The sequence below is a fragment of the Macaca thibetana genome, chromosome 5, assembly GCF_024542745.1.
Source record: "Macaca thibetana thibetana isolate TM-01 chromosome 5, ASM2454274v1, whole genome shotgun sequence".
Taxonomy (NCBI): domain Eukaryota; kingdom Metazoa; phylum Chordata; class Mammalia; order Primates; family Cercopithecidae; genus Macaca; species Macaca thibetana.
The window spans coordinates 4,381,307-4,407,770 of NC_065582.1; the positions used below are offsets into that span (position 1 = coordinate 4,381,307).

The 26,464-nt window shown below is 40.1% G+C and overlaps 2 protein-coding genes across 22 annotated transcripts in view; both read left to right on the plus strand.

The window, feature by feature from the left end:
• SORBS2 (sorbin and SH3 domain containing 2) overlaps positions 1-26,464 on the plus strand; it is a 227,551-nt gene that overhangs the window by 145,511 nt on the left and 55,576 nt on the right. For 11 of the 21 annotated variants that reach the window (XM_050792564.1, XM_050792577.1, XM_050792567.1 and 8 more), the window contains 6 exons: positions 6,614-6,752; positions 10,965-11,137; positions 15,840-15,906; positions 16,722-16,766; positions 17,881-18,070; positions 21,093-21,207. In XM_050792564.1, coding sequence (XP_050648521.1) covers positions 6,614-6,752; positions 10,965-11,137; positions 15,840-15,906; positions 16,722-16,766; positions 17,881-18,070; positions 21,093-21,207 — 729 coding nt within the window. The other 10 variants (XM_050792562.1, XM_050792563.1, XM_050792565.1 and 7 more) reach the window with 4 other exon arrangements.
• PDLIM3 (PDZ and LIM domain 3) overlaps positions 1-26,464 on the plus strand; it is a 214,851-nt gene that overhangs the window by 56,345 nt on the left and 132,042 nt on the right. The gene's annotated exons all lie outside the window — the stretch shown is intronic.

Here is a 26,464-nt window from a genome sequence, read left to right on the forward strand (position 1 = left end):
CACTGCTGAAGCTCACCTTCCCTTGAATCTCCATGCCCCTTCATTCCTCAGGAGCTCCCGTGTCGATTGGTGATCACTCTCATCCACAGGCTCTCCTTAGCATTCTGGGTTGGAGTCATTTGGACGAAGAAGCTCAGTGCTAGTTTGAGTAAGCAGGTGCTCTCTCTTGGTGTATGAAGCATAGGTTTGAGTACTGTCCCTGTCCTTTGCAGAAGACCAGGCAGCCCCTGACTGCTAGCTGGTGTTTCTCCTTACCCCGTTCCTGCTAGCTCAAGGGTGGGGGAAAGAAAAAGCAATTTATACTCACAAAAAGTTGGTGACCTTTGATCCCTATTCAAACACCTCAGTCTTCCACGGTCTTGAAAAGGAGACTCAAAACAGTGGGGATGATTTTCTGCATCATCTACTTGCCACTCACGAAGTAAGGAAAAAAATGTGCTTGTTTTAAGCCAGTTTTCCCTATTTTTCAGGGTAGTCCAGATGGGGAAAATACCGCCTTCTTCCCCTTCACACCTTTCCAGCTGCTCTTCTGATTTTCCTCAGGAGAAACACGTGTCTCATGGTCTTTCTCTCCCCCCGGGTCTATAGAGTATTCCATTCATGTGGAGATTGGGGTCTTGTCAAAGCTTTTTTGTGGGTGACCAGTACGACTGTTGAATTATTGAGTTCTATCTGTAGAAATGTAAGTGTGATGTGACTCACCACGAGGCATTTCATGCCTTACACTCACACACACGCACACATACACACACGTGCACACACACACACGCACATGCACACATACACACACGTGCATTAAAAGACTCAAAACCAGGAACATGTCAGGAGGTGGTGAAAGAAATTCAAAAGGTGGAATAATTTTGTTTTCTGTGGACATTCTATTTGGAAGAACAATTGAATGGGTAAGGGCCATCCCCAGACACAATGCTATGCAAACTACTGATCTTATTACCCATGACAATGGTGATTTTAGAAAGAAGACGCTTTAGCTTTTGACATGTTTCGAGTCATAGGATATGGACAAGTCAATCCAACGGGAGTTAAAGTCATTAGATTTATTTTCTTTTAATTTCAAAGGGAAAAGTCTTATGAGCAAATAACTCAAATCCTTTTGTATGATTTGTATTATTTCATAGTTTTCATTTGGCATAAATAAAACTAAAAAGAGATTCATATTACGTGGAAGCATCCTTAGTAAAGCTGCATTATTAGGGGAAATTTCATTGACGCCATCCAAAGACTGCTTTATACTGAATTACATTCAGACTTATAGCAAAATTTTAATATATTAAGTTAGAATTATGGTAATTTCATAATATTATAGTTTTACCTCCAATAAGATTGCAATTACTATAAGCACTCAGTAATAAGGGTGCATCCCTACCAAAACATTTTAAGTTCTGGGTAACTCAGATTTCTGTCAGTTATTTCTAGAGATTTAAACAACCATAAACAGTAAAACATATATATATATATATATATATATATATATATATTTCACATTTAAAATGACTCTGTTTGAACAAGAAAAAATCATATTAAGTGAGATTAGGACAAGAAAATCTGTCTTTTTATCCAGGGTTGGGGTTTCTTAACCCGTTAGATTAAGGATATGTTTAGAGTGTCTCTCTCCCCGTGAAGTTTGTGCAGAACTTTCTGTATGTATGAATTTGTGCATTTCCCTAAAAGAAGGATCAGTCACTTTCATCAGATTTCTAAGGGATCTATGATTCAGAGAGACCTTTTTATATAATGGATTTTTTTAAAAGCATTCAAGTAAAAGTCTGAGAAAAAAAGTATTGTAACTTTTTTTATCATGCTAACAACGTGCATGACATCAGCCATTATGAAAATTGCGGCCGCCAAAGAACACCAAATTGTACTCCTTAAACATTTACTAGGCAATATTTCTAAGTGTAAATGGTTCTCCTTCATTCATTTCCCATCTTTGTATTAGTATCTCACAATACCTCTGGCCATCTATCTTCAAACCATTTCCTCCCCCAAACATCCCCTCCAAAAAAAATATTTATTCTGAAAGGTAGAAAAAATAAGTAAGAAAACTTGCTTCGGAGTTTTATTCACTTATGTTGAATTCAGTGCTTATCATCCTGTTTGTCATGTGCGGTCAGACGTCATCAGGGCTACCACAGGTGGTTGTAAAATTTCAAACGGTCATCTCTCTTCTTCCTACAGAGCATCCCTTCGCTATGATTAGCCTCTTGGGCTATATATAGGCTTTAAGCTGTTAAATCTTTTGTTTTTCCTTCAGTTTCTTTCTCCTTTACCTAAGATTTAGTGCCAACCACAGTTCTAACTAACTAGGGTGCGTTCTAACCATTATCGGTGGCTGGTTTTCATTTTCACACATGGTACCTCTGTTTGCATTGCTAGGATATTTTTAAAGTCCAATTCTTTTCATATTTTGTAGTGAAATCAAAGAACAGATTTAATGAGTGGAAAGGAAATAAAATAGCGTTTCCATTTATCTTTTCCACTTAGTTGTGTTTAGTATTATCAGTATTTAGATTCATAAACCAGGAAAAAATAAGACAAACAGATTTATGTTTTGGGGACATTTTGGCAAGGGGGAGGCAGTTATGCGATTAGATTTTTCTAGTGAAGGGCAAACCAGTTCTGCTGACCAATAGTCTGATATCTTATCATCGTCACAAATACAAAAACTAAAACTCCTGAGGAAACAGTTTCATTGTGCCAACATTCTCAAGCCCCTACCCAAAATTACATTGCAGTGCTGTGTGAAAACCGGCCTTGTTTCCAAAACACACCGACTGGGTTCACTTTCTTCCTGTTTTCATGCTTTTTCTGCACTGTGTGGTTGGCACCTAATCCATCTGAATGTAACTCCTTAAAGTGCTTGCAAATAAAACCGATGCTTTGCCTTCTCTGCCAAATTGCAAAAAAGAGGTACTTTTGTTAATTGGATAATTTATCTCTTATTATTTTTTCCTCATACTCAGCTTGGAAATCAGAACTTACCTGCCAGTGTGTTGGAGGTAAATGCTTCACAGACACACAGACAAACCACACCAGAAGCCTCTCCTCCGTGCCCTCCTTCCGTGGTACCTTTGAACCGAGCCACTTTCTCACCAGGCAGTGGCACCAGCTCAGCATCACTTAGCCTTCCGCCACCCGATGGTTTGGGGTCTTCACGCCTGCATAAACCCCACAGCCTTTCCCATTGCTTATACAAACACCTGCTCCCAGCTCCTGAAAGCCTTATCCACAGCCATGACACAGGCTCTCTGACTACAGACTCCTCCCTGGCCGAGCACTCCTCCCGCTCGGAGAGTGAGTCCTCCACAGCCATGCTTGAGGAGCTGCAGATTGGTGACTCTGACACCACTGGCCGTTCTGAGACACCCTCCCCCACCTGGGGTCAGAGGTCTGCTGTGACAGATGGCACCACCTTAACCACCCCTGCGGCCACGCATGTAATTATTCTGCCTTTCTTTGCCTCCACCGTTTCCTTAAAAGGACTGATTTATTGTGCCATCTCATTTTTCAGCTGACATTTTTATTTGCATAGGTGTTGACTCCGAAACCAATTCTGTGCCATCCGTCAGGGAAATCATTAGACATCCTCATAAGCCTGCTTAAGGCTAAAAAAGTCACTTATATTCTCTTCATTCATTTTAAAATTACTTACAATTACTCTAAAATGGTTACTTATGGTTTCCCCTGTTACTGTAGCTGATGAGTTGTACAGTGATTTGCCTTGTTAGGTAAGCATACATCACAATATGTTATGATCGTAGAGAAAGTCTAAAATTTTTCAAAAAATTTTAACCCAGTATTAATACATGTTAATAGTTTTTCTCACAGACTCACATTAATGTGTCCTGTGTGACTCTTTTCTATAACCTCGTTTCTCACATAAATGATTACTGACTGCATGAGGCTAATTTTTCTTGCCCCTCCTTCTCTAATAGCTACAACTTTTGAATTATCTGTTGTCCAGGAGTGAATGATGTCGATAATCTTATCTACCTTTCAGAAATTTAGCTGTATGATTTTTAAAAATTATTCTTCCTGAGCCATTTCGGGATAGAAATTTATGAATACATTTTTAAATTTTGTATATCAATAATTTGTCTTTCATTTATGCAATATAAACATCTTTTCCATACATATATTATTTAAATGTATCTATGTGATAAGCAATCCCTAATAAATGATCTGTGAATGGCTAAAATGTTTCAAAATTTTATGGCACAGATTCTGTATTGCACATAATGTCTAAGTAATGGCTTCCATTTAAGAGGCACATAGCTTCACGCAAAAAAAAAAATTGATTTTTAAAATTGATATTATAATGAAGTTCCAAATAAGCACTGTCATAGACAAAATTTTATTTGTGCTACATAGTTTTATGTTCTATCAAGCTCATAAATCTGCAAATTTTATGCACAGAGAAATGTTATAATAAGCCATATGTTTTTTAAGACACTGCAATTTACAAAAAGTAAAAGATGCTTTTTTTGGTAATAGGATTTAGTATTCCCCCAGTGGCTGGGTCTAACACTTTGCATTCAAATGTTCCATTCAGAGACTGGCTACAGAGGGAGCCTCGTTTTCCAGGCCTAACCCCATAGCGAGTCCCTCCCTGCCACACGGGACCAGCCAGGAGCACCACAGTTGTGGGTTCCTCCAATGCCTTACTGTGCTTCAAATGGTTCTTAACTTTTAAAACTTTACCAGGACCTTCAACCAAAAATCTAAGGCAGTGAGAGAGTATCAGTCTACCAACTAACCTGTTCAATTTTCTGCTTTTAAGACTTTACAGGAGACTGTCTTATATACAGTCTTGTGGGCACAAGCAGAGCTACTTGTGAGAGAAATTAATTGCAATTATCAGTTTAAAATTGCAAATAGATTATTCATGACATGTTTTTCCTAATAAGGAATTCACTATAACAATACAGTATTTTCTAAAATGCTAATGATGCTATTGTATTCGTAAAATCCTGATTGGTTTAACACAATAAAAGAATAAATCTACTCTCAGTGTTTGCTTTTTTAACTCCTAGTCAATATTATTGAAACCATCAAAATAGGATTCAGAGCAAGTTTGTAAGTTTAGTAACATAGTTAACCTGACGGTTTTTAATAAGGATTCTTCGGTTTTTAACATTAATTATAACATGTTATAATACTATTACAATGATATTGACAAAGATCCACCAAACTTAACTTGGCAAGGAGGTGAAAGTGTTCTCAAATCATTCATCAGAGGTACATAAAGGCTCTGAAGATTTGGGTAGGCCTGTGCCTCACACTTATCTGAATGTCCAGCTCTCTCCAGGGAGCAGGTCCTCAAGATGTGGCTGGTTAGGATATGAGAGTAATTTTTGTAACAGCTTAGAGAATTACTTAATCAATAAGCGTAAGGCTTGTAATGAAATGTTTATTGATTTGGGGACATAAGTGGTGTGGCTATACAGTAATCAAATTAGACTTATTCTAGGTCATTTGAAAACCTATCTGCTTTAAAGTGAAATCAGAGAACTATGCAGTTACTATATCTATGTTTCAAGCCTGTGTAATAGAAGTTTGTTTTGTTTTAAAATAAGTAGAAAAGATTCACAAATTACGGTTCTTTATCTGTGTGCCCATGTGTATTGTGTGTATTTAGTTATAATTTTAACTAAACGTTCTTACTAATGTTTGATCTTCTATGCATGCATTGTGTGTGCCCCGTAATGGTCAGTACTGTGCTGTGGGTAGACAGGCGTGCTTGATAGTCCTGAGCTCGATATCTGTGAACTAAGCCGATTCAGTTCCATCAGAATAGATACCTGTTGAACATCTACTCTGTCATCAGCACTAGGCTGCATGTTATACAAAATATTAAAGAAGCATATATATGACCATCTTCAACAAGAAGCTTGAGATACCATTGGGTTCTAAAATACCCTGATACGAAACAATCAAAACAATGAATAATTAAGAAATCAAACAGAGCTTGATGAAGTGCTCAGTGAGGCTGAAGTGGGGAGAAGCCAGTGGTTGAACATGTCTTTCTGATCGTTTACTAGGTATTTGATCCTCCTAGAATAGGTTGCTTCATGTTATATACATCCAAACAACTGGATTCCTTATGTTATTCTCCTGGCTCTGGAAACATTGATTCACTAGAAGATATCCCTGACTAGGTCTGAGAACCAATCCCTTGCCTCATGTCGAAGGACATCCATGTCAATGCTGCATGCGGAACAGCACGACAGTATTCTGACCGCTGACATTCTGACTGTCAGAGCAAAGTCGTCCTCCACGTTTACTTGCTACTGACTCCTACTGATACCATTTGGCACCTCTGTTGGCAGAGTGGCATGCCCGCCAGTCAGCCACTTTCATTCTTCCTAACCACTCCCTGGGCCCTCAGATACACAAGAGAGTGATTTTCAGAAATAAGGGAAGAGAGAGAAGGCAAAGAACATACCATGCCCTCTGACCTCAGTTTTCAAAATAAATAAGAGCTTGGCAGCTGATTACTGTCATGTGATTGGAAGTCTTTTATTATCGCCTGATGGAATGATGTCTGCAGGGAACTATGTGCTAATTTAACTCGATGGCTTTGCACTTTTCCCAGAGTCAGATAACAGTGAATGGAAACTCTGGAGGTGCCGTGAGTCCCATGAGTTACTATCAGAGGCCGTTTTCCCCCTCGGCATATTCTCTCCCAGCCTCACTCAACTCCAGCATCGTCATGCAGCACGGCACGTCCCTTGGTAAGTAATTTGCTCACCCTGATTTCCATGGCAACCTCAATATGGCAAGTACAACCACAGGAGAAAAATATGCAGCATCAAGGTGAGGCGGGGGGCGCTCAGCACTCCACTATTTCATGACCCTATCCCCAGGGAGAAACTGGGGCAGAGGACCCAACATGGGAGAAAATGGGCACCATCCTCTTCCAAGACAATGACTCCACCTGTGTCTGAGCCTGGAGTGGGCACTTAAATGTCTGGGGTGGTGGAGTAGAAAGAAAACGAAGATGGTTACTTAGGGTAAGGGGGTTTACGCCACTGGAGGACATGAATGCAGGCTTTTCCACTAGGGCAGCTTGTTCGTCTTTGGAAGAGTTTCCACCATGTCCACCGTGGACTATTTCCTGGGGTCTATATAAGGGAGAATTGTTTGACAGGTAAAACAGTGTAATAGGAGGACAGGCTGTCCTGCAAAGCAGTGACGCAGTCATCTACTGGCTCACAAAAGAGGAAACCACCATTCAAACCAAGGCTGGAAGACCTGCAGTCAGGGATACGGTAGCGGGAAGCCACACAAGAGAAACTTAAGAGTTCCCTTAAATGAAGGTTCGGTCATTGTATAGCGCAATCGTTCTTAACCCTCTGAGGACTGGGAATTCAGTAAAAGACAGAGCTCTCCTCCAGAAAACAAATGGACATACGGACATTCATAAAAACTTCTAAGCAGGTAATTTCATGGGGCTCATGGACTCTTTGTGGCCTCCTGAGAAAGAAGCTGTGCTATACAGTGATAGAAATGCTCTTACATGGTAAAATATATTCGGATAGTTCAGAAAATAATGTGATAAAGACTTTTTTTTTTTGAGACAGAGTCTTGCTCTGTTGCCCAGGCTGGAGTGCAATGGTGCGATCTCTGCTCACTGCAACCTCTGCCCCCTGTGTTCAAGTGATTCTCCTACCTCAACTTCCCGAGTAGCTGGGATTACAGGCACCTGCCACCACACCCAGCTAATTTTTGTATGTTTAGTAGAGACAGCGTTTCACCATGTTGGCCAGGTTGGTCTCGAACTCCTGACCTCAGGTGATCCACCTGCCTTGTGCTGGGATTAATCCCAAAGTTCTGGGATTACAGGCATGAGCCACCATACCCAGCCCATAAATATTTCTTAGTTTGTAAAAATGTAACTTAAAAACCTAAAATATCAAAAAGCAATATGAAATTGAACTATCATAGGAATTCAGGCTGAACAAGTTTCCATGAAGTTGACTTACTAGGAAGCTTCTAGGACAGCAGGGAGCAGAGGGCAATTCTCAGGACCGCAGCACCATTCTGCACCTCCCAGAAAAGGAGAGGCCTGGTCCTCTGGCCACAGGCGCCAGCAACAGGGGGAAAGAAACTAAAACCCGGGACTTGAACCACCGTGTCTTCTTTGACAGCAGACAACACACCTCCTTCCCCAGCACTGACTCAGTATTAAAAGGCTATGATGTTGTTTGTTTATTCAGGGACATTTTATGTCAGCATCCAGCATATGCATGATAGAACTCAACTTCTGAGGTCAACCAAAGCTCTCTAACTATAAAACTTTAAAGGTAGCCGTGGGACTTATTAAAGTCTAAATATATCTGTGCCTTTGCCGATGCTATGCCTGAGGATCATCTGTGAATCCCTCAATGATGTCCTTTTAGAGTTAAGAAAGTCAAACTTGCTTATGCCGACATTTTGCCCTTAGCAATCAGCCCATAGTGTAGTATTATGATGGAAGTCCATTATATATAGATTGTTTAAAATGGAACTATGCATTTACACACATACGAAGTAAAACTCGACAATTTATTCTAGCCATAGCTTTTTCCCAAATAATTATTAACAGAGTCTGACTCTGTCTCATTGCCTGTCTTAGTGAATACAGTTTTGTCCCTGTCCCCATCCAACAAAAAAATATAAATACTTGAATGTAGATAGGCTTTGATTTTAGAACATATTGCTAAGCAGATTTATTACATGTAAAATATTCTACATGGAAAGACATTCCACATGGAAACATTGAACAGATTCCAGCTGGCCAGTGCTGTGATAGGTCTCAGGGGAATATGTACATCTACCTTGCCCTAGATGAATTTTGTATTGAGTTTAGGACAAAAGATTGCTAAGATGACAAAAGATTGCTAAGATCTCAGCTATGGTCTCTCATGACCATATATGAGGATAATAAAATAAAGGGTAACTTCTATTGCATAAGGTATGGGTTCATAGAATGCAATGGATCAGATGTGAAGGCAGAGTTGATTCTCCTTGCTTAGAGTAGGACTTTGCACGTGCTAGTGTTCAAAAAACAGTTGCTGCTGATAAAAATACTAGTATCATGGCGGCCCACTCAGGTCCTTTTTGGAATTAAATAGAAAGTCAATTAGTGTCACATATCTCATTGTGTCTTAATAAGGACTAGCTTGAATGTTACTTTCACATTCAAGGGGCCATTAACAGGGGAAAGAAACTACAACCGGGGACTTGAACCACCGTGTCGTCTTTGACTGCAGACAACACACCGCCTTCCCCAGCACTGACTCAGTATTGAAAGGCTATGATGCTGTTCGTTTATTCAGGGACATTTTATGTCACCATCCAGCACATAAACTGCACATAAAGCAGTTTTATAACTGGCCTTATCCATTCTTCATCAAAAAATGTATTAAAAATGCCTTTCTGACGCAAACTAAATTGAAAATAGTCATAATCATAGTAATAGCAGTTACAAATGTTACAGTGGATTTTCCCTTAGAGAGATCTGAATTATAATTACCCTTATATTGATGAGTTAAAATTTCTTAAAAAGCTTACTTATGGCTGGGTGCTGTGACTCACGCCTGTAATCCTAGCACTTTGGGAGGCCGAGGCGGGTGGATCATGAGGTCAGGAGATCGAGACCATCCTGGCTAACATGGTGAAACCCCATCTCTACTAAAAATACAAAAAATTACCCAGGCTTGGTGGCGGGTGCCTGTAGTCCGAGTTACTCAGGAGGCTGAGGCAGGAGAATGGCGTGAACCCAGGAGGCGGAGGATGAGACCACGTCACTGCACTCCAACCTGAGCGACAGAGCGAGACTCCGTCTCAAGAAAAAAAAAAAAAAAAGCTTACTTATGATATTTTATACACATTTTTCATGAAAAATATATTTATATATGATATATATCATATACACATGATGGTATCAATGAGTCCCACCCTGAAACATGAGAATTCTTTTCATTTCTACCTTAAAGGACTTTCTGAGTGGCAGTCCTGACAAACCATGACATAAAGAGTAAATACAAAGTGTCATTCTTTGTCACCAACATTTTCAATTTAATTGCAGAAAAATAGAAAGGCATATTATTAATCATACCAGAGGAATGGTAATAATGTTGATTTTTAAAAATATCTGTGAACTAGGAGTAAATGGAATATATACTGCATGTCTGTACTCTGTTGCTTCTGAAAGTATTCTAGAAGTTACTAAAAACCATGAAGAACTTGATAAGCCTCATCTAAATTATATCCTTAAGGCAGTTTTTGTCGTCAAAAAGTAAGAAGTCATGATTTTTTATATTTTAAGGTAAAAACGCACATAGGAAATGTACTAATAATTTTAAAGCATTTATTTATTCATAAGCTTTCGTAACCATAGGCTTGGATGTGAAAATTTTTTTAAGTGATTTTTGGTTTTGCTTCATTTTTAGGAAATCACTGTTACTGACTCAGCAGTCATATCTTTGTCTAGAAATACATTTCAAAACTTGTAGATAATAGTAGTTAGCAGTATCACAAGAATAATATTAATGTAAATGATGACCTGAGGGAAATTACTAACCTTGTCTCAGCTCCTGCCCCTCATCTATAAAACTGGTTCTTGCTCCCCCTATCCTGCCCTCCCTCAAAGATTACTGGAAGGATAAGAAGAGATAATGCATGTAGAGCACTTCCTAACTCAGAGGCTTCCAGACCGTCATGTAACAAATGCCATTCTTCCCCAGCCTTCTTCATGAAACGGTGAGGCCCTTGCCGGTACAGGTCTGTTCCCCGCACACCTACACAGTCTCCACCAGCTCAAATGGAAAGTAAATGAGTTAAAAGGGATAGTGATGGCAATATGGACTCTGTGTTGCAGTTGGCATAAATATACAAGACACCATGAATTGATGCTTCCCTGTGCAATGAATACATTCCATGTTACCAAATTTTCTGTACAGATTCCACAGAGACGTATCCCCAGCACGCGCACTCTCTGGATGGCACCACCAGCAGCTCTGTCCCCCTGTACCGATCCTCAGAGGAAGAGAAGAGAGTCACCGTCATCAAAGCCCCGCATTACCCAGGGATCGGGCCCGTGGATGAATCCGGAATCCCCACAGCAATTAGAACGGTAGGAAATGCCAGCGTGTGCGTCTGTCTGGGGCTGTGCACAGACTCCACAAAGGACGGATTGTCCATGGCTTTGCGCATTCCTAGGGTCTTATATAATGAGGATTGCCCTCCGTGCCATCCGAGTTCTCATGAATGTTAGGCTGTGTGTGGCAGAGAAAGAAAGCTATCGATGGGAGAGAATTACACAATCTGTTTTTCTATTTGAATGAAACATCATGAACATTGCGATTTTATCATTGTTAAATGATAAAACTAGGTTGTGTGGTTTAGTTTGTTTGTTTGTTTTTCTTTTACCTTTTACCAAAGAGGCTTAGGGCAATAGAGACAAAAGAGAAGGAATGAGACAGTGAAAATTCTTTGGCTGCACTGAATTCCCACGTGCATTGCAAATAAACCAGTGATGTATTCGTTTCTTGAAATGGATGTGTGTTAACACCGGGGGATTGGGAGCTGTGATTTGGGAGTTGGGAGGTGAGATGATTGGAGTGAAGAGAGTTAATGTCATGGAAAGGAAAAGCTGTCTGAAGAAAAATACACATTTTAGTGTCCCTCTTCAGCCATGCCTGCTGAGAGCTCTCCTGGGATGATAAGTGAAAGTGTTTGGGTTTTTTTTTAAGTTTTAAAACTCTGCCAAAGCATTGCTCAGTGTATCTGGGCAGCCCCTTCCGGCAAAACGCAGCAGTAGCAGAGGCAGCTTCTGAGAACCTGGGCAGGCAGCAGCTGGCTGACCAAGTCCACTGGAAGAGAAGGCTTGTGCCAGCCGGGAGAAGGAAGCCGGGGACAGGATGAGAGCAGCAACACCGTTGCAGGTGAAACTGGGGGCCCCGCGGGGAGGGAGCACAGCTGCATGTACTTTGAAGCAAGACCCATGTAAAGCTGGGGTGTGGCCAAGAGCTGCTCCCCGGGAATGCAGACCTGGGCAGCCACGACAATAAGGGATAGAAGCAAAGAACGGGAAAGAGATCAGGGAAAAAAAAAAAAAAAAGCCATGGTAAGATTGGAAACAGTCAAAAAGAACTAACGATAAAGTGTGGGGATTTTCTTCTCTCCTTGACTTTACATTTTTATATGGGGATTATGTGTTTTATGTACAGACAGAAGAGTTTAAAATGGATTATTCTCAGCATCTGTATTACAACTGGAAGCCAAAAAGTAAATCTGTACAGCAATTACTGGGGTTTTAGACTCATTAGATTGAGGGAATGTGACTAATTATGATGCTCTGACAATCTGTCTTGAAACTGACAATTGCCATATTTTTATGTGCCAAACAGAAGTTCAGGGATTATGACCAATATTCTTCATTTTGTGATGATTACATGTTTCTGGTGATATGTTTTCTTGTTCATTTTCCTTATAAGATTTCTGACTCAAAATGGTTAAATTTGAAACTTTCTTCTAATTATGTAGGGATAGACAGACAGATATGGTGTCATTGGTTTTGTGTAATTGACACTTGAGGCACAGTATAGACAAAACTAAGAAGTCCTGATTCTATGTAGTTGTAGATTCTGTCTGAGAGGATTTTGTCAAAAATATCTGAGTATGTTTTAGGTCAATAAATGATATATAATGGACATGCAAGCCTGGTCCATGTTTTTATCCATTATAAGACATAATTTCCTTAACTAACCAGACTTTGCTTGGTTAGTTTTAAAAGGAAAAACTGAAATGCTAGAGATGGTTGATGAAAATTAAATCATCTTAAAATTTTTTAAATGTTTATCCACTGCCAAATCGAAAGCACGTCTGGGTATGCATAAGCCAACACACTACACATTTAATGCCAGTTTCCCTTCTATAAAATAGAAAACACAATGTAACCAATGCAGAAGTTCCTTATAAGGAACCGTAATTTTTATGCATAATTGTCCTCTTACTTAGACCTTTAAAACTTGACAAAGAAGGTACAGTTCTATGAGGACTCTCGTCTTACACTGACCATACAGCCCTCCCGAGCACATCCCCTTGTTTAGCTGTGATTATAAATGTCAAGTCAGGCTGTCTCTGAGCCACAGCAGGCCAAGACTCTCCAAGGCTGTTTTTCTTTCTCATGTGTGTAGAGAGTAGTGATGATCAGATTCAGTGTATTTGCCAAAGGCGGTACTGTCGCAATGTACCGTGCTGTAGGATCATTTTAGACAGCCAGCCTATGCCGAGGAAACAGAATTTTGTAAAGTCATCCAGAAACTCTAGAAAGCCAAGAGTCAACAAACAGTACTTTTGAGCTATTTTAATGAAGGCAAGCAGCCCTCCAGATTGCCCTCTCTCATGTGACCTAGGACATCTATGTGAACCTTTCACTGCTGTTCTTCAAAACAACAAAAATCACCAGGGCTCAGCTCCCATGAGATTGTGTCATTAAGGCCAGCTAGTTAAGTGAAACACAAGATTCTTTTCTTCTACTTCCAATATAACACTTGGTTGAGTATTTTCAAAAGTGAGAAGGAGAAAAAAATAGAACAGAGTCACTGTCTACTGCTGTGTAGAAAATATGTCTTTTTTTTCTTTTTGGAAATCTCTGCATGTTAAATTGGTGTAGAGTTCTGATGTTTTGAAAACTGTAGGAATGTAAAAATTCAGGTCTATTCAGTCGAGGTTGTAGAAAAAACTGCATCGTGAATTGCTAGTAGCTGTTTTTTATGCAAAATGATTTTACATACAAAAGTAAACTTCCTGAAATTTGAGTAGACTGTTTTCTTATTCTGAACCTTAGGCATAGCAATCTCTATGATGGCATTTACAAAATTTACAAAAGGAACTTTAAATGCTGAGAGTACTTCTTTCAGAAAGGGATATAGAGTTTTAATATTTTAGTTTACCAGCTTCATATTTCCTTTGCCAACGGGGCATTTTCTGGCCTCTCTGTGCTCACCATATAAAGCTGGCAGATGGCGTCACTGTGAGATTCTACCTGATATAGGCCCTCCAGCAAGTGAAGAAAAAAAACCTGTCTGTCAAGACGCATTGCCATATACAGTGATAGAACTCACTTCGTACCCTTCCTTGTTGCCATTGGCATGTCCAGGAAAACATTTTTGCACAACGTTATGTTGTATTTTCTGTTGCTTTAGTACCATAAAAGAAATGAGGTTTAATGAAAGAGAAATCAGTCCTTTATAAAAATAAACTTTCTTGAAAGATACATGTTTAGCAACTTTGAGCCAGCAAATAATAGATTCTTGCTTCATCACTGCAATCCCTTCCACCATTTCCCATCCTTTGACTGAATATTCCACCAATAACCTCAACTATGCCATGGAGAAAGAGCCCAGAATGAAGAGCTGACTCACAACAAAGTCAAGGGGCCCTTAATGTTAATCTGTATTTGGGGTGATTTTCAGAATAATATACGCCCAGAGGTCAAAATAAATTTAGATATAGCACAAAACCCTTAATGTCCAGATGAAAAATGCAGTGACCACATTTCTGAGGGGAAAAAAAGATCAGGCAAGAAAATCTAAACCAAAGCTCAGTCTAATAAGTATAAGAATACTTTTGTATCAGTCCTAATGGAATTTTTTAAGTCAAGAGAGCTGTCTTGGAAAGTCTGGTATATTTAGTTCCTATAAGCAGAATGGTCAAGCTTGTTGCCCAGGTAGCTCTAAGAGAGTTGGGGTAAGATCTTGCAAAATCTATGAGTACGATTATAAAAGCACGTGTCTACTTTTACAGGTGTACAGAAAGGCAGAGTTCCATCCAATAGGCTACCTTGATTCATTATTTCATTCTACAAATATTTGTGGTTCCCTAGTGATATTATTGAGTAGTTATTATATTCTAGGCATTGTTCTAGGCCTTGTGTAGACATCATCTCATTCAATTTCCATAACAATCCTAGGACTTAGATATAATTATGATATATTACAGAGGAGAAAACCGAGGCTCAAGAAGGTTGACATGACTTGCCCAAATTCGTATTGCTAGAGTGTATTAAGCAGCAATTTAAGGAACCAAGATTTGAATCTTGGTTCAAGATTCTACATTAATTTCATCTTTCCACTACAACTTACTGCTCCCCTCATGTCCGAAGCCTGGATCCGGGAGGACTTCTACTCTCAAGGAACTTACAACTTTAGCAGAGCCAATGTTGTATACACTTTATTAGCATATTAAAATTTTTGAAGCAATATCTACATTCTTAAATTTTCTCTAGGACTCTAGGACGCCTACTACATTCTGTATTTTAGTAACTTAGACTAGGAAATAGCAAATGTATTTCTCTAGAGCCACGCTGATCAGAATACAGTTTGAGTCAAAAATATTCCCCAGTGAATTCTGAAATCACCGTCTTGACAGAACGTTCAATAAAAAGCATCTAAGGATAATGATGATTATCTACCAAAAGGAGTTAAGCAATTTATTACAACAACAACTTTTATTAAGTGGACTTTATATAAATATATTTGTGCAAATATCAACTCTCTAGTGCTGGGCACAGCTATAATTTGAAAAAATAAAACCATAGCATCTGAAGTTCCAATTCAGCCTAAATTCAAACACAAGGTAATATATTAACAAACTGCACACGTAACTAAATAAATTGCTGAAATTGTCATGAAGCCATAGTAAAGAGTCAGAACATTTTATCACAGAATGGGACTCTGTTATTAAGAAGATAAAATAGAGGAATGAAAACACTGAGGAGCCATGTTGATTGGAAGCCAGTTTGTAACCACTGGACGCTCTGTTCGTTACAGACAGTCGACCGGCCGAAGGACTGGTACAAGACGATGTTTAAGCAAATTCACATGGTGCACAAGCCGGGTACGTTTGCTGCTCTGCTTTCTGATCAGGTCCTAGTGGGTTGAAGGGGGTCCACTCATCTTTTGTGTAGGTTTGATTCATACACAATGTCAAGACCCCAGCAAACTCCACGTCCCCTTTCTTTTCAGCATGCCTCCTATTCTCCTTCTATCACCCCTCCAGTGACAGATCCCTGTGCCTCTGCCTACCACCTGAGCTGCCAAGAAGCCTCCCCACGGAGGACAACCAGGCACTCTGGCCTCAGCCTCCATCCTCCCCTGTCCACAGTCTAAATCGGTGTGTTGCCTGGTAAACAGGCACACTGTTCCTCTGCCCACCCCTGTCTGCTCTCATCAAGAGAGTGAGTCTGAGCAGGTCTGCCTGAGCCAGCTCTGTAGACAGGAGGGCACTAAAACACTTGGTAAAGGAAATTCGCGATGCAGAGCAGAGAGGGTTCTGGGGAAGCGAGGACGAGGGCCTGACTCCGCATGCTATGAGGAGGGCAGCAAGATGAATATGTTACAGACAAAAAAGGGCAGTTTGCAGAGGCCTGTGGTGGCACGCACCTGTAATCCCAGCTACTCAGGAGGCTTAAGTGGGAGAATGGTTTGAGCCCAGGGATTGGAGGTTTGGAGGCTGCAGTAAGCAATGATCACAACACTGCTCTCCAGACTGGATGACAGAGTAAGACCCTGTCAAAAAAAAAAATGGCATTATGAACTAGGAAAAATACATTGCTTTTCTAACAAATTTCTGCTGTTTCACTGAAGTTCTGCTGTCTCATTATACTTTGGTGGCAATCTGTATTACCATGATATTTATGTTTCATTTTCTAGATGATGACGCAGACATGTATCATACTCCTTACACATACAATGCAGGTAGGATGGGTTTCCTTGCTTGCAATGTCTATTTTATGCTCAGCAATGTCTGGAAGAACCACACAGTCACCTTTTTTGCCCTTCTGTTTGAGCACATGTTTTCAGTTCATATATTAGGAGGACGACTGCTTTTCCTTTCTCAGAGCATGCCTAACAAAAGGATTGACTTTTCTCATGGAAATGAGAACTAATACTGGTTTATCTCATTCATTCCCACTGTTGTTTATTCTCAGCTTCAGGAATGTTTAACCAAAGTGTGAAGGACAGGCTGAAAGGACACACTGTAACCCAGGGTACAAAATAAGATAAAGATCTTTTATCAGCAAAGAGAATGATTCCAATTGTGTAAGATCTTTCAGATACACTTCACCAAAAACAAGTCAAACAAAGTATTCTGTGACCTTGTCCCTGCTTTTAGCTCCAAAATGCAACCATTCATTGAAAGATTTTTAAAATCCCCCTTGGCGGGGCCACTTTTCTGACTCAGAATTGCCAGTGGTCATAATAGAATGACTTCAGTTCCAGGCATTGCCACTTGAATTGGCGAGCACTGGTATCTCCTGCCGGGATCTGCAGGCTGGAGAGAGGGACCCCTGAGAAACGTTTTTCCCTTCATCACTTTCTCCGAATGTTGTCTCAGGGGATTCCGCCCAGGGCTCCTCTCCCTGCCCAGCCACAGGCTCAGGACAGGTGCACAACTATTTCTTTTCTTCTTTCTTTAGACCAGGTTCTGAGGTTTTCCCTGCTCCCCTCCCCTTCAGCAGCTGTTTAACTATTGTCTTAGTGTATACAATTGAAGAGAAAATTTGCTGAGTACTTATAAGTTTATTCCTAGTACCAGTCTGAATTATTACAAGTTCCAAAATAATTGACAAAGATTTACTGTAATCAGGGCTTATGTACAGAATAAATTTGTAATTAATAAATTAATGGAAATTAGTAAATTATTAATAAATTTAAAAATCTATCTTCTAATGTATGCATTATGAATATGCTTATTGATAATAATTTCTATGCAATCATTGGCTATTTCAAGGGGGACACATAATTTAATTCATTTGTAAGAGGTTATTTGCTTCTGCTTTTTGTCTACTTTTGTTTTTTGTCATGATAGGTCTGTACAACCCACCCTACAGTGCTCAGTCACACCCTGCTGCAAAGACCCAAACCTACAGACCTCTTTCCAAAAGCCACTCCGACAACAGCACTAATGCCTTTAAGGATGCGTCCTCCCCAGTGCCTCCCCCACATGTTCCACCTCCAGTCCCACCACTTCGACCAAGAGACCGGTCTTCAACAGAAAAGTAAGGCATTTCCCCCTCCCAGGGTGGCCTGTGTTTAGCTTAGGATAAAAATAAGGCTACATGGCATTCAGTAGAAGAATCAGTGCACACCTCACAGAGAGAGTGTGTGTATAATCTTGTTGGTCCGTACATATACCATATTGACCTCCTCGGCTGGGGTTGTAGCAAATGTTTTCACTGTCTTGCTTCATGATACCGGAGTGCCCTAAATTAGACTTGAAGTAATATGGGCACGTTTTCTGCCTTTTGATGGATACATACATAGAAGAGACAAGTAAATAGAAATAATGGACATGTACTTCCCTTGGTATACCAGGTTACAGGCTACGCAGTTAATTTTCTGTTTCCCCACGTCTACTAATGAGAGACATTTTTGAAAGCAGGGGAAGTTATTCATAAATCATAAGGAGGCATTAGTTAGTGTCTGTGACTTGTTTCTACCAGTTTTTCATTACGAGTTTTCATTTCTCCACTGAAATATTTTTATACAAACTATCCACATGAAAATAAAAATTCGTAAACACATTTTATTGTGTTATTTTTACTGGGATTATGACTAATACTTCTACTTATAGGTAACCTTTATTGAGCGCTCATGACAAGCCAAGCACTAGGCTAAGCGCTTTTTCTGTGTCATATCATTTGATTCTGAGAACAACCCAGTGAGATACGATCTATTTTAGAGAGGAAGAAACTGCAGTTTAGAAAATGGAAGGAACTTATTCAGCTCATACAGCTATAGTGTGTCCAAGCCAGAGTCCAAGCTCAGCTCTCACTAAACCCAAGGCCTATGCTATCCTAGCAATTAATAAGTAAGAATATAAAAATTATTTCTTATTAATGCTGGTTATGAAGCATTATCATACCCATTCCAGAAAAATTGTATTCAACACCCTATTGTAGCATTTAGAGTGATTGATGATCAGGCCAGGCGTGGTGGCTCACGCCTGTAGTCCCAGCACTTTTTTTTTTGAAATGGAGTCTCACTCCGTTACCCAGGCTGGAGTGCAGTGGTGCGATCTCGGCTCACTGCAACCTCCGACTCCCGGGCTCAAGCAATTCTCTGCCTCAGCCTCCTGAGTAGCTGGGACTACAGGCATCCACCACCACACCCAGATAATTTTTGTACAGGGTTTCGCCATCTTGGCCAGGCAGATCTTAACTCCTGACCTCGTGATCCACCCACCTCAGTCTCCTAAAGTGCTGGGATTACAGGCGTGAGCCACTGCACCCGGCCAGTCCCAGCATTTTGGGAGGCCATGGTGTGTGGATTGCCTGAGGCCAGAGGTTCGAGACTGGCCTGGTCAACAGGGCGAAATCCCATCTTCACTAAAAAAAATAAATAAAAGTGTTATAATAGAGTAATTGATGTTCATATAGGGTACAGCATCTCCCACCAAAACACGCACCTCATGTGTGAAGGGATTCTCATTTTAATACCAATCTCCTCAGAATGAATTATGTGAGGCCTTAAAATTGAGAAACAGTTTTCTAGACACAAATTGTTATCTTTGTCATCAAAAAATAACCAAAATTAACATTTTGATTTAAAGGTATTACCTGTCCTGTATGTTTTGTTAAAATTAAATATCTCACTGGCCGGGCGCAGTGGCTCAAGCCTGTAATCCCAGCACTTTGGGAGGCCGAGACGGGTGGATCACGAGGTCAGGAGATGGAGACCATCCTGGCTAACACGGTGAAACCCCGTCTCTACTAAAAAATACAAAAAACTAGCCAGGCGAGGTGGCGGGCGCCTATAGTCCCAGCTACTCAGGAGGCTGAGGCAGGAGAATGGCGTGAACCCGGGAGGTGGAGCTTGCAGTGAGCTGAGATCTGGCCACTGCCCTCCAGCCTGGGCCACAGAGCAAGACTCCGTCTCAAAAAAAAAAAAAAAGAAAATTAAATCTCTCACTAAAACATATGATGACCTCCTAAAAAATTCCATATGGCTTTCATATGTATTATCTCATGTAATGCTCAAAACTCCTCTGCAAGGAAGAACAACACATTATTGCTATCTGCGTTTTACACAAATGGAAAAAAATGAAGACTGAGAAGGTTTAAGGGGTCTTGCTCCATATCACTCATGAATTTAGTAGAAAGCTAGGACTTGCCCCTAATACTGTCCCTTAGAGCGTTTCTATTTCCAACGGGCCATGGAGCAAGAATTTCATTCCATTCCATGGAATCAGAATTACCCCCATCTCTAGTCAGAAAATCCTTCCTCCTAAAAACCATGGCCCCTGGGAGGCTGAGGAGAGAGGATGGCTTGAGCCCCGGAGTTTGAGACTGCAGTGAACTGTGATCACACCACTGCACTCCAGCCTGGGCAACAGAGGAAGACTCTGTCTCGAAAACAAAACAAAACAAAAAAAGCCCAAAGAAGCCTTCTTCTTTAGCTCAGCAGCCTAGAAAAGCTTAATTCTGTAAAACCCGTTTTTGAAGCTTTCCTTCGTAAGTCTTCTGACAGCCTCGTGGAAGATATTCCTTGGGGGAAAAGTGCTGGTTCCCATGAGTGAGATTTTGACTCTGGTTTTTCAAGGCTCACACCAAAAGACGACCTCCTGTACCACACACTGCCTGCTCTGGTACACGTCAACCCACATGACACTTCTGTACTCTTCCCAAGCGATGATCCCTCTTCAAGAAATAAGATCAAACATGGTGTGTGCATTACTCCTTGTCACTTTGGATCAAGGATCACAAAGGTCACAAAGTGGTGGGTTAAATGCACATAGTTCAGCAGAGCATACTGCCACCTATTTTAAGCACAAGCATACATGGCTGCCGTTAGGGACCCAGGAGGTCACTCACAGGTCACTCTTTGCGCGTCTACAAACACCTCATGTGACTTGTTGAGCCAGCGTGGGGGAATGTGGTATTTTTCACAGATTAGCTTTTTATCCTGAGAGATTTTTTTTAAACTATACTAAAAGTAACTTTGAAAACAGATAACTGGTTTTATACCATTGCTTTAAGCAAAAAGGATTATTTTAATGTGTGATTTGTTGTTTATTTCTAGGCATGACTGGGATCCTCCCGACAGAAAAGTGGACACAAGAAAATTTCGGTCTGAGCCAAGGAGTATTTTTGAATATGAACCTGGCAAGTCATCAATTCTGCAGCATGAAAGACCAGTAAGCACTTGTCGTTAAACAGAATATGCCAGCTCGCTAGGCTCCCAGGGTTCCCAAATAAACCTGAATTTTAGATCCATTAGCAATTTTTGTCACAAAGGTAATTACTTAGAAATCATGTTTATTTTGTATCATGATTTGTGCATCTCATCTCAGAATTGAAAGATACATGTTCTAATATATTGTCTTTACTGACCAATTATGTGTGTGTGTGTGTATTTATATATATACACACACGTAGGTGTATATACATACACATATATACACATGTGTATACACACACACATATATATATTTATATTCAAGATTCATTTGCATGTAACTATAACTGTGCCTAATCATTAACCAGAGTTTAACTTTTAAAAAACATTCATAAATGCAATGCTTCATTGCTATCATAGCTTGCTAATGAGAAAAATCATTGATTAATCTCCCCAATACACATGGACCCAGGCAGTTCTATCCCTTGTTTTCCATATTGGCTTTTTAATATTTCTTTGGATGAAGGGGAAATTTTCCAAATGCCCTTTTTATAACAAGTTGTTTTAATTGCTTCTTATTAAATCCCTCCTCAGGTTACCAAGCCTCAAGCTTCCTGATTGATTGTCATTCTAATGGATCAAGATTATATTTCACTTTGCAGGATTTTTTCCAGTTATTTGATTATATGCAAACAAAAATATCTATACACTTAAGAAGAACCACTTCCCTCCTCGAAGTGCAGGTTCACACATAGGTCCTCCCTTGGCCTTTGGTTTTGATTCCCCAATACTCCCTTGCATGTTCTTTGCTTCCCCTCAGAAATCAGTGCCCTCAGGATTTTCTTTGAAACTCCACAGTTCCTCTGCATCTCCTTCCAAATCTACTTCTAGGAAAACATTTGCAATCAATTGCAATTTACTCTCATTTTTGCTCTAAAAGAATTTTAGGTGTCAGTGAACAGGAAAAAGAGAGTTTTCTTTGTGGAGCTCCTTCAAGAGTCTCCAAGAAATCACACTCATATGTAATCCAAGGCCAGCCCTGTGGTTTAATTGGAAACCCTAGCCTTGCCACACCCAACATGAGTGTCCTTGATTTAGTTTTTGAAACCCTGTATTTGTGGTCGTGTTCTGGAGAAGCATGTTCAAAACCTTATCATTGGATAATTCATACATGATATTTATCTCAGCCTTCTTACCCTTTCTTTAAATAATTCATATCTTTTAGAGTAACAGGACTATGAAAGAAAAACTGAAAGAAAAAAAAATCACTGATTTGCAGGCACCATTGCAAACTTATAACCCATTGACTAGTTTCTATGATTGAGTATCATGCTACTCTGAAATTTCCAGAATGAGAATTGAGTGAAACACAATGTCACCAATGCATAAAATTGAAAACAGCAAAATAATACGTCTCAGATTTAAATTAAGCAACAAAACTTTAATGATCTTTCTAATAATTTATGAGACTCTTAGGATAATGAACATGGTAAATGTATGGGAATGCTTTGGGAGCTGTGGTGTCAGGAAACAGGATTGGTTTTAGAAGCTCTCCCACCAGGATGTTTCTGTTATTTAGTCATTCAGCAGAACTGATTGAGCAGCAGCTACATGCCAGGCTTTATGTGAGGTGCACAGCGGGGAACAGAGCACACTCTCTACCTTGAGGAACGTATAATCTATCATTTAATATCTATGCAAGAGTAGATCTGAGTTTGTGCAAAGTAAACAGCCTCTCGTATGGTTAAAACAGACACACAACTAAAAAATGCTCCCTTTGCTCCATTGAGGGTTTATACATTGACCCTATCATTGTGACTGAAATTCGCACATTACTCTTGTCTTTGGGTTAGAAAAGACTTTAAAGATGCTTTGTTTTACAATAGCAATAATAATAGCAATAGCAATCATTGTAAATCGTTATTGAGCACTCACTCTATGCCAGGCTCTGTCATTAGTAATTTATGCCTTATCTCATGTAAAATTTCCAACAGTCCTATTAAGCAGACACGTGGCATTTCCATGTTACAGATGAAGAGACTGAAACACACATTAGCTCGCCTTGCCCCATGGAGACATAGCCGGTGGGAGCCAGAACTAGGAGTTGAGCCCAGACATACTCATGCCTGGTGCACTTGGTCACTGCTGTATAGCCACTCCAGGCGTAGCTGAGCAGGAAACACATTTAAGCTGTAGTCGTTATTGGATTGGCTTATTTGATGATTTTGCAGTATAAATTAGTTTATTTATTGACTAATTTATAGTAAAGTATACTTGATTTACTTTATCAGAAACTTAGGCCCTAAGTAGTTACCACACAGGACCAGCAGATGTGACTGGTTGTAAGACAGGAAGATCTGGAGCCATGAGTGTGACAGAGATTCGAGTGCGGATAGGTCTCTGCAGCCACAGGAGAAGATAAGTAGAAGGAACTTAGAAACTTAGAAGGAAATGAGAATGGCTATCTTATGGAGAAATGGAAAGAGCAAACATTTTTACCTCTCCTAAGCAATTTTGGAGAGGACCAGCCTTAAGCAAAATGGTTTGAGCTGGCCGTATGGAACATTTTGGCCAGCTTTTCCAGTGTAGGTCTAGCTCATCATCTTTTTAAAACAATTAGTCCTGACTTCATTTCAATTGCCTCTATAAATCAGAAAACAAAAAGAGCCAAGTGGGCAGTGGTGATGTGGAGACTGGCTGCATATTGATACAGTTTACATAAGATTCCGATATGTTTGAAAATACAAGCTAGAGACTGAAGAGCCGCGTGCTGAGTGAGAGTGGCATCACAGCGAACGGCAGCACTGAGGGCTATCACGGTCTGATCCGTGCATTCTCATGTCTTTTGACTCCAAGACGGCTTGGGAGCATTCCTTTGCTCTTTTCATTTTTCATTTTTGAAAACCATACACAGCACCTGGGTAATTCTGTGTTGCTCTTTTGAATCTTTACACGGCCTCTCCATCCGCCCAGTTTTCCAAAGGGCCCTCTTGGGTTGTGCCCTCTCCTCCAGTGGACTCAATGTCTGCCTGCCAGGAGAAATGCCACCGCCGCTCCTCTCTTCTGGCCCACAATTGTCCGTGCCTGGACTACAGTGACAGCCACCTAATTCATTTCCCTACCTCTCCAGTCTAGTCTCCACACCACAGCAGAGGCAATCTTTAGAAAATCTTTATAAAACCTCCAGCTCAAAATTTGCTCCTGGCTCTTCACTGTCCTTCGAGCAAAATCTAAAACCCTGAGCATACTTTATAGAAGACTTGTGATTGGGCTCCAGCTGACCTCTCCAGCCTCATCTCTCCTCCCACCCTCCCTGCCTCGCTAGGTTCCAGCTACACAGAGAACATTCAATTCCCGCCTTGCTGGACCTCTGTAAAGGCTGCTCCTTCCCACCAGGAAAAGCTCTCCCCACCACCTTGTCCTTCACATGGAGAATTCCATCCCATCCTCCAGGTCCCAGCACAATCCCACCTCCCCCAGGGAATGTGCCTGACTCCTCAGCACTAGGTTGGAGGCTCTCCCTGCTATGTGCCCATGGCACACTGTGTTCCTCATGAGATCTTGAGCTTCTTGAAGGTGAGGGCCGTGACTAGTCCACTAGTTGTATCCCAACACCTGGCACAATGCCTGGCCTAGAGTAGGTATTCAGTGAATATGCATTCGTGGAATTTCTAAGTGAATGAATGAACACAGTTTTCACCCTTGCAGTTAAAGGATAAAGTTGGTGAGGGACTGAATCCTTGTTCTGTTGCTTATCCATGAAATCTATGTATTTCTAGTGCAAAAGGCCCAGTGGGTCTCAAAACATTCTTGGAGGGATTTGACACACTGCTATTAGTAGTGACGCACGAATTCCATGATTCCCTGGGATACAGAGGAGGCAGGGGGTTAGTACTGTTTGAACAAAAGTCCTTCCAAGACCCTGGCAAAAAGATCTTCCTTAGGAATCAGTGGCATACGTGTTTATGTTCTTTAACAGGGAAAGTAAAAGCGAGTGCACTTTTTTGAAGCTCATAAATACTCATGTGACTGTAAATTTAGAAAGGTTAATTAATTGGGCCTAATGTTTGATATGGAAAAGTACTTAGCAGCGGTCACCAGGAATTTGCCTTGAACGGACTCGAACCACAAATCAGAACCGTATTTCCACAATTTAATTTTTCCATGAAACAATTATAAAAACTCTCCTGGGATTGTATTACTAAAACCTTTACATCCCATTACATTGGATATGTTTGTAGGTGATTAATGTTAAATTAAAAAAAAAAATCAATAAAGTATTTGTTTAGGACCCCTGTATGCTTGATAAAGTAAAAAAAAATGAAAGTAAAAAGATATGAAAATGTGACCTTACCCTACAATAACTAAACCTGAACACGATAAAAGCAGAAGAAAATAATCATTGGAAACACCGTGCCGAGTTGAAATGCAATTTAAACCCTTAGTGAGCTTAAGCTTCTTTATCAATAAAGATTGTCAGTCAATACTTAAACTGTAAAAATTTAAGGAGTTTCATCTGATGACCGTTAAGAATTATCCCAACTGATAATGTATATAGCATTTATTGTGAAACCACAATAAATATAAAACATGGTAGTCGATGTCATTAAAGCTTAAAATGGAATGAGCATAATTTTCAAAAACGAAATAGCACCAACACTTCTTTTGTATAGAACAACGTACAGAAAGCATATGCCTCACTGAGAATACTTAGTGGAATTTCTATAACCACAAAAACAATTGAATGTTTTTAATTGTAGAAAACACTAAAATTTTTAAAGTTGTTCACCCTTGGTAGCTTTAAAGTAAGGATCACGTGTGATTTATAGTTATAGTTTTTCTTAAACACATCCTCTTGCACTGACGACACAAAGTTAGCTTTAAACGGAGGTCTGCTGGTGTTTTGTTTTTTTATGAAAAGAAACCAAAAAAAAAAAAATCACACCAAGGTTGGAAAGATGCATATCAGTATCTTTGTTCTTTTGTCTTTTCTGAGCAATTAGAGTGAACCATAATCATACTTCCTAAATGAGTCTCTGAGTGTTAATATTAGTGCTGTACTCAAAGGCATGTCCATGTTCCGCATGGAAAGTGTTAAATCACTGAGATTAGTGATTTGTGTGAATATCCATCTGTTGACTGACCATCTGTATGTGTGTCACTGACTGTTGTGAGGCTTCCGTGTTCCTTAGCAGTGCCTCCATAGGACATTTAATTATTGCATGATAAAAGATTCAATAGGTTAACCACAGCAAAGACAAAATTCTAGTTCTGCC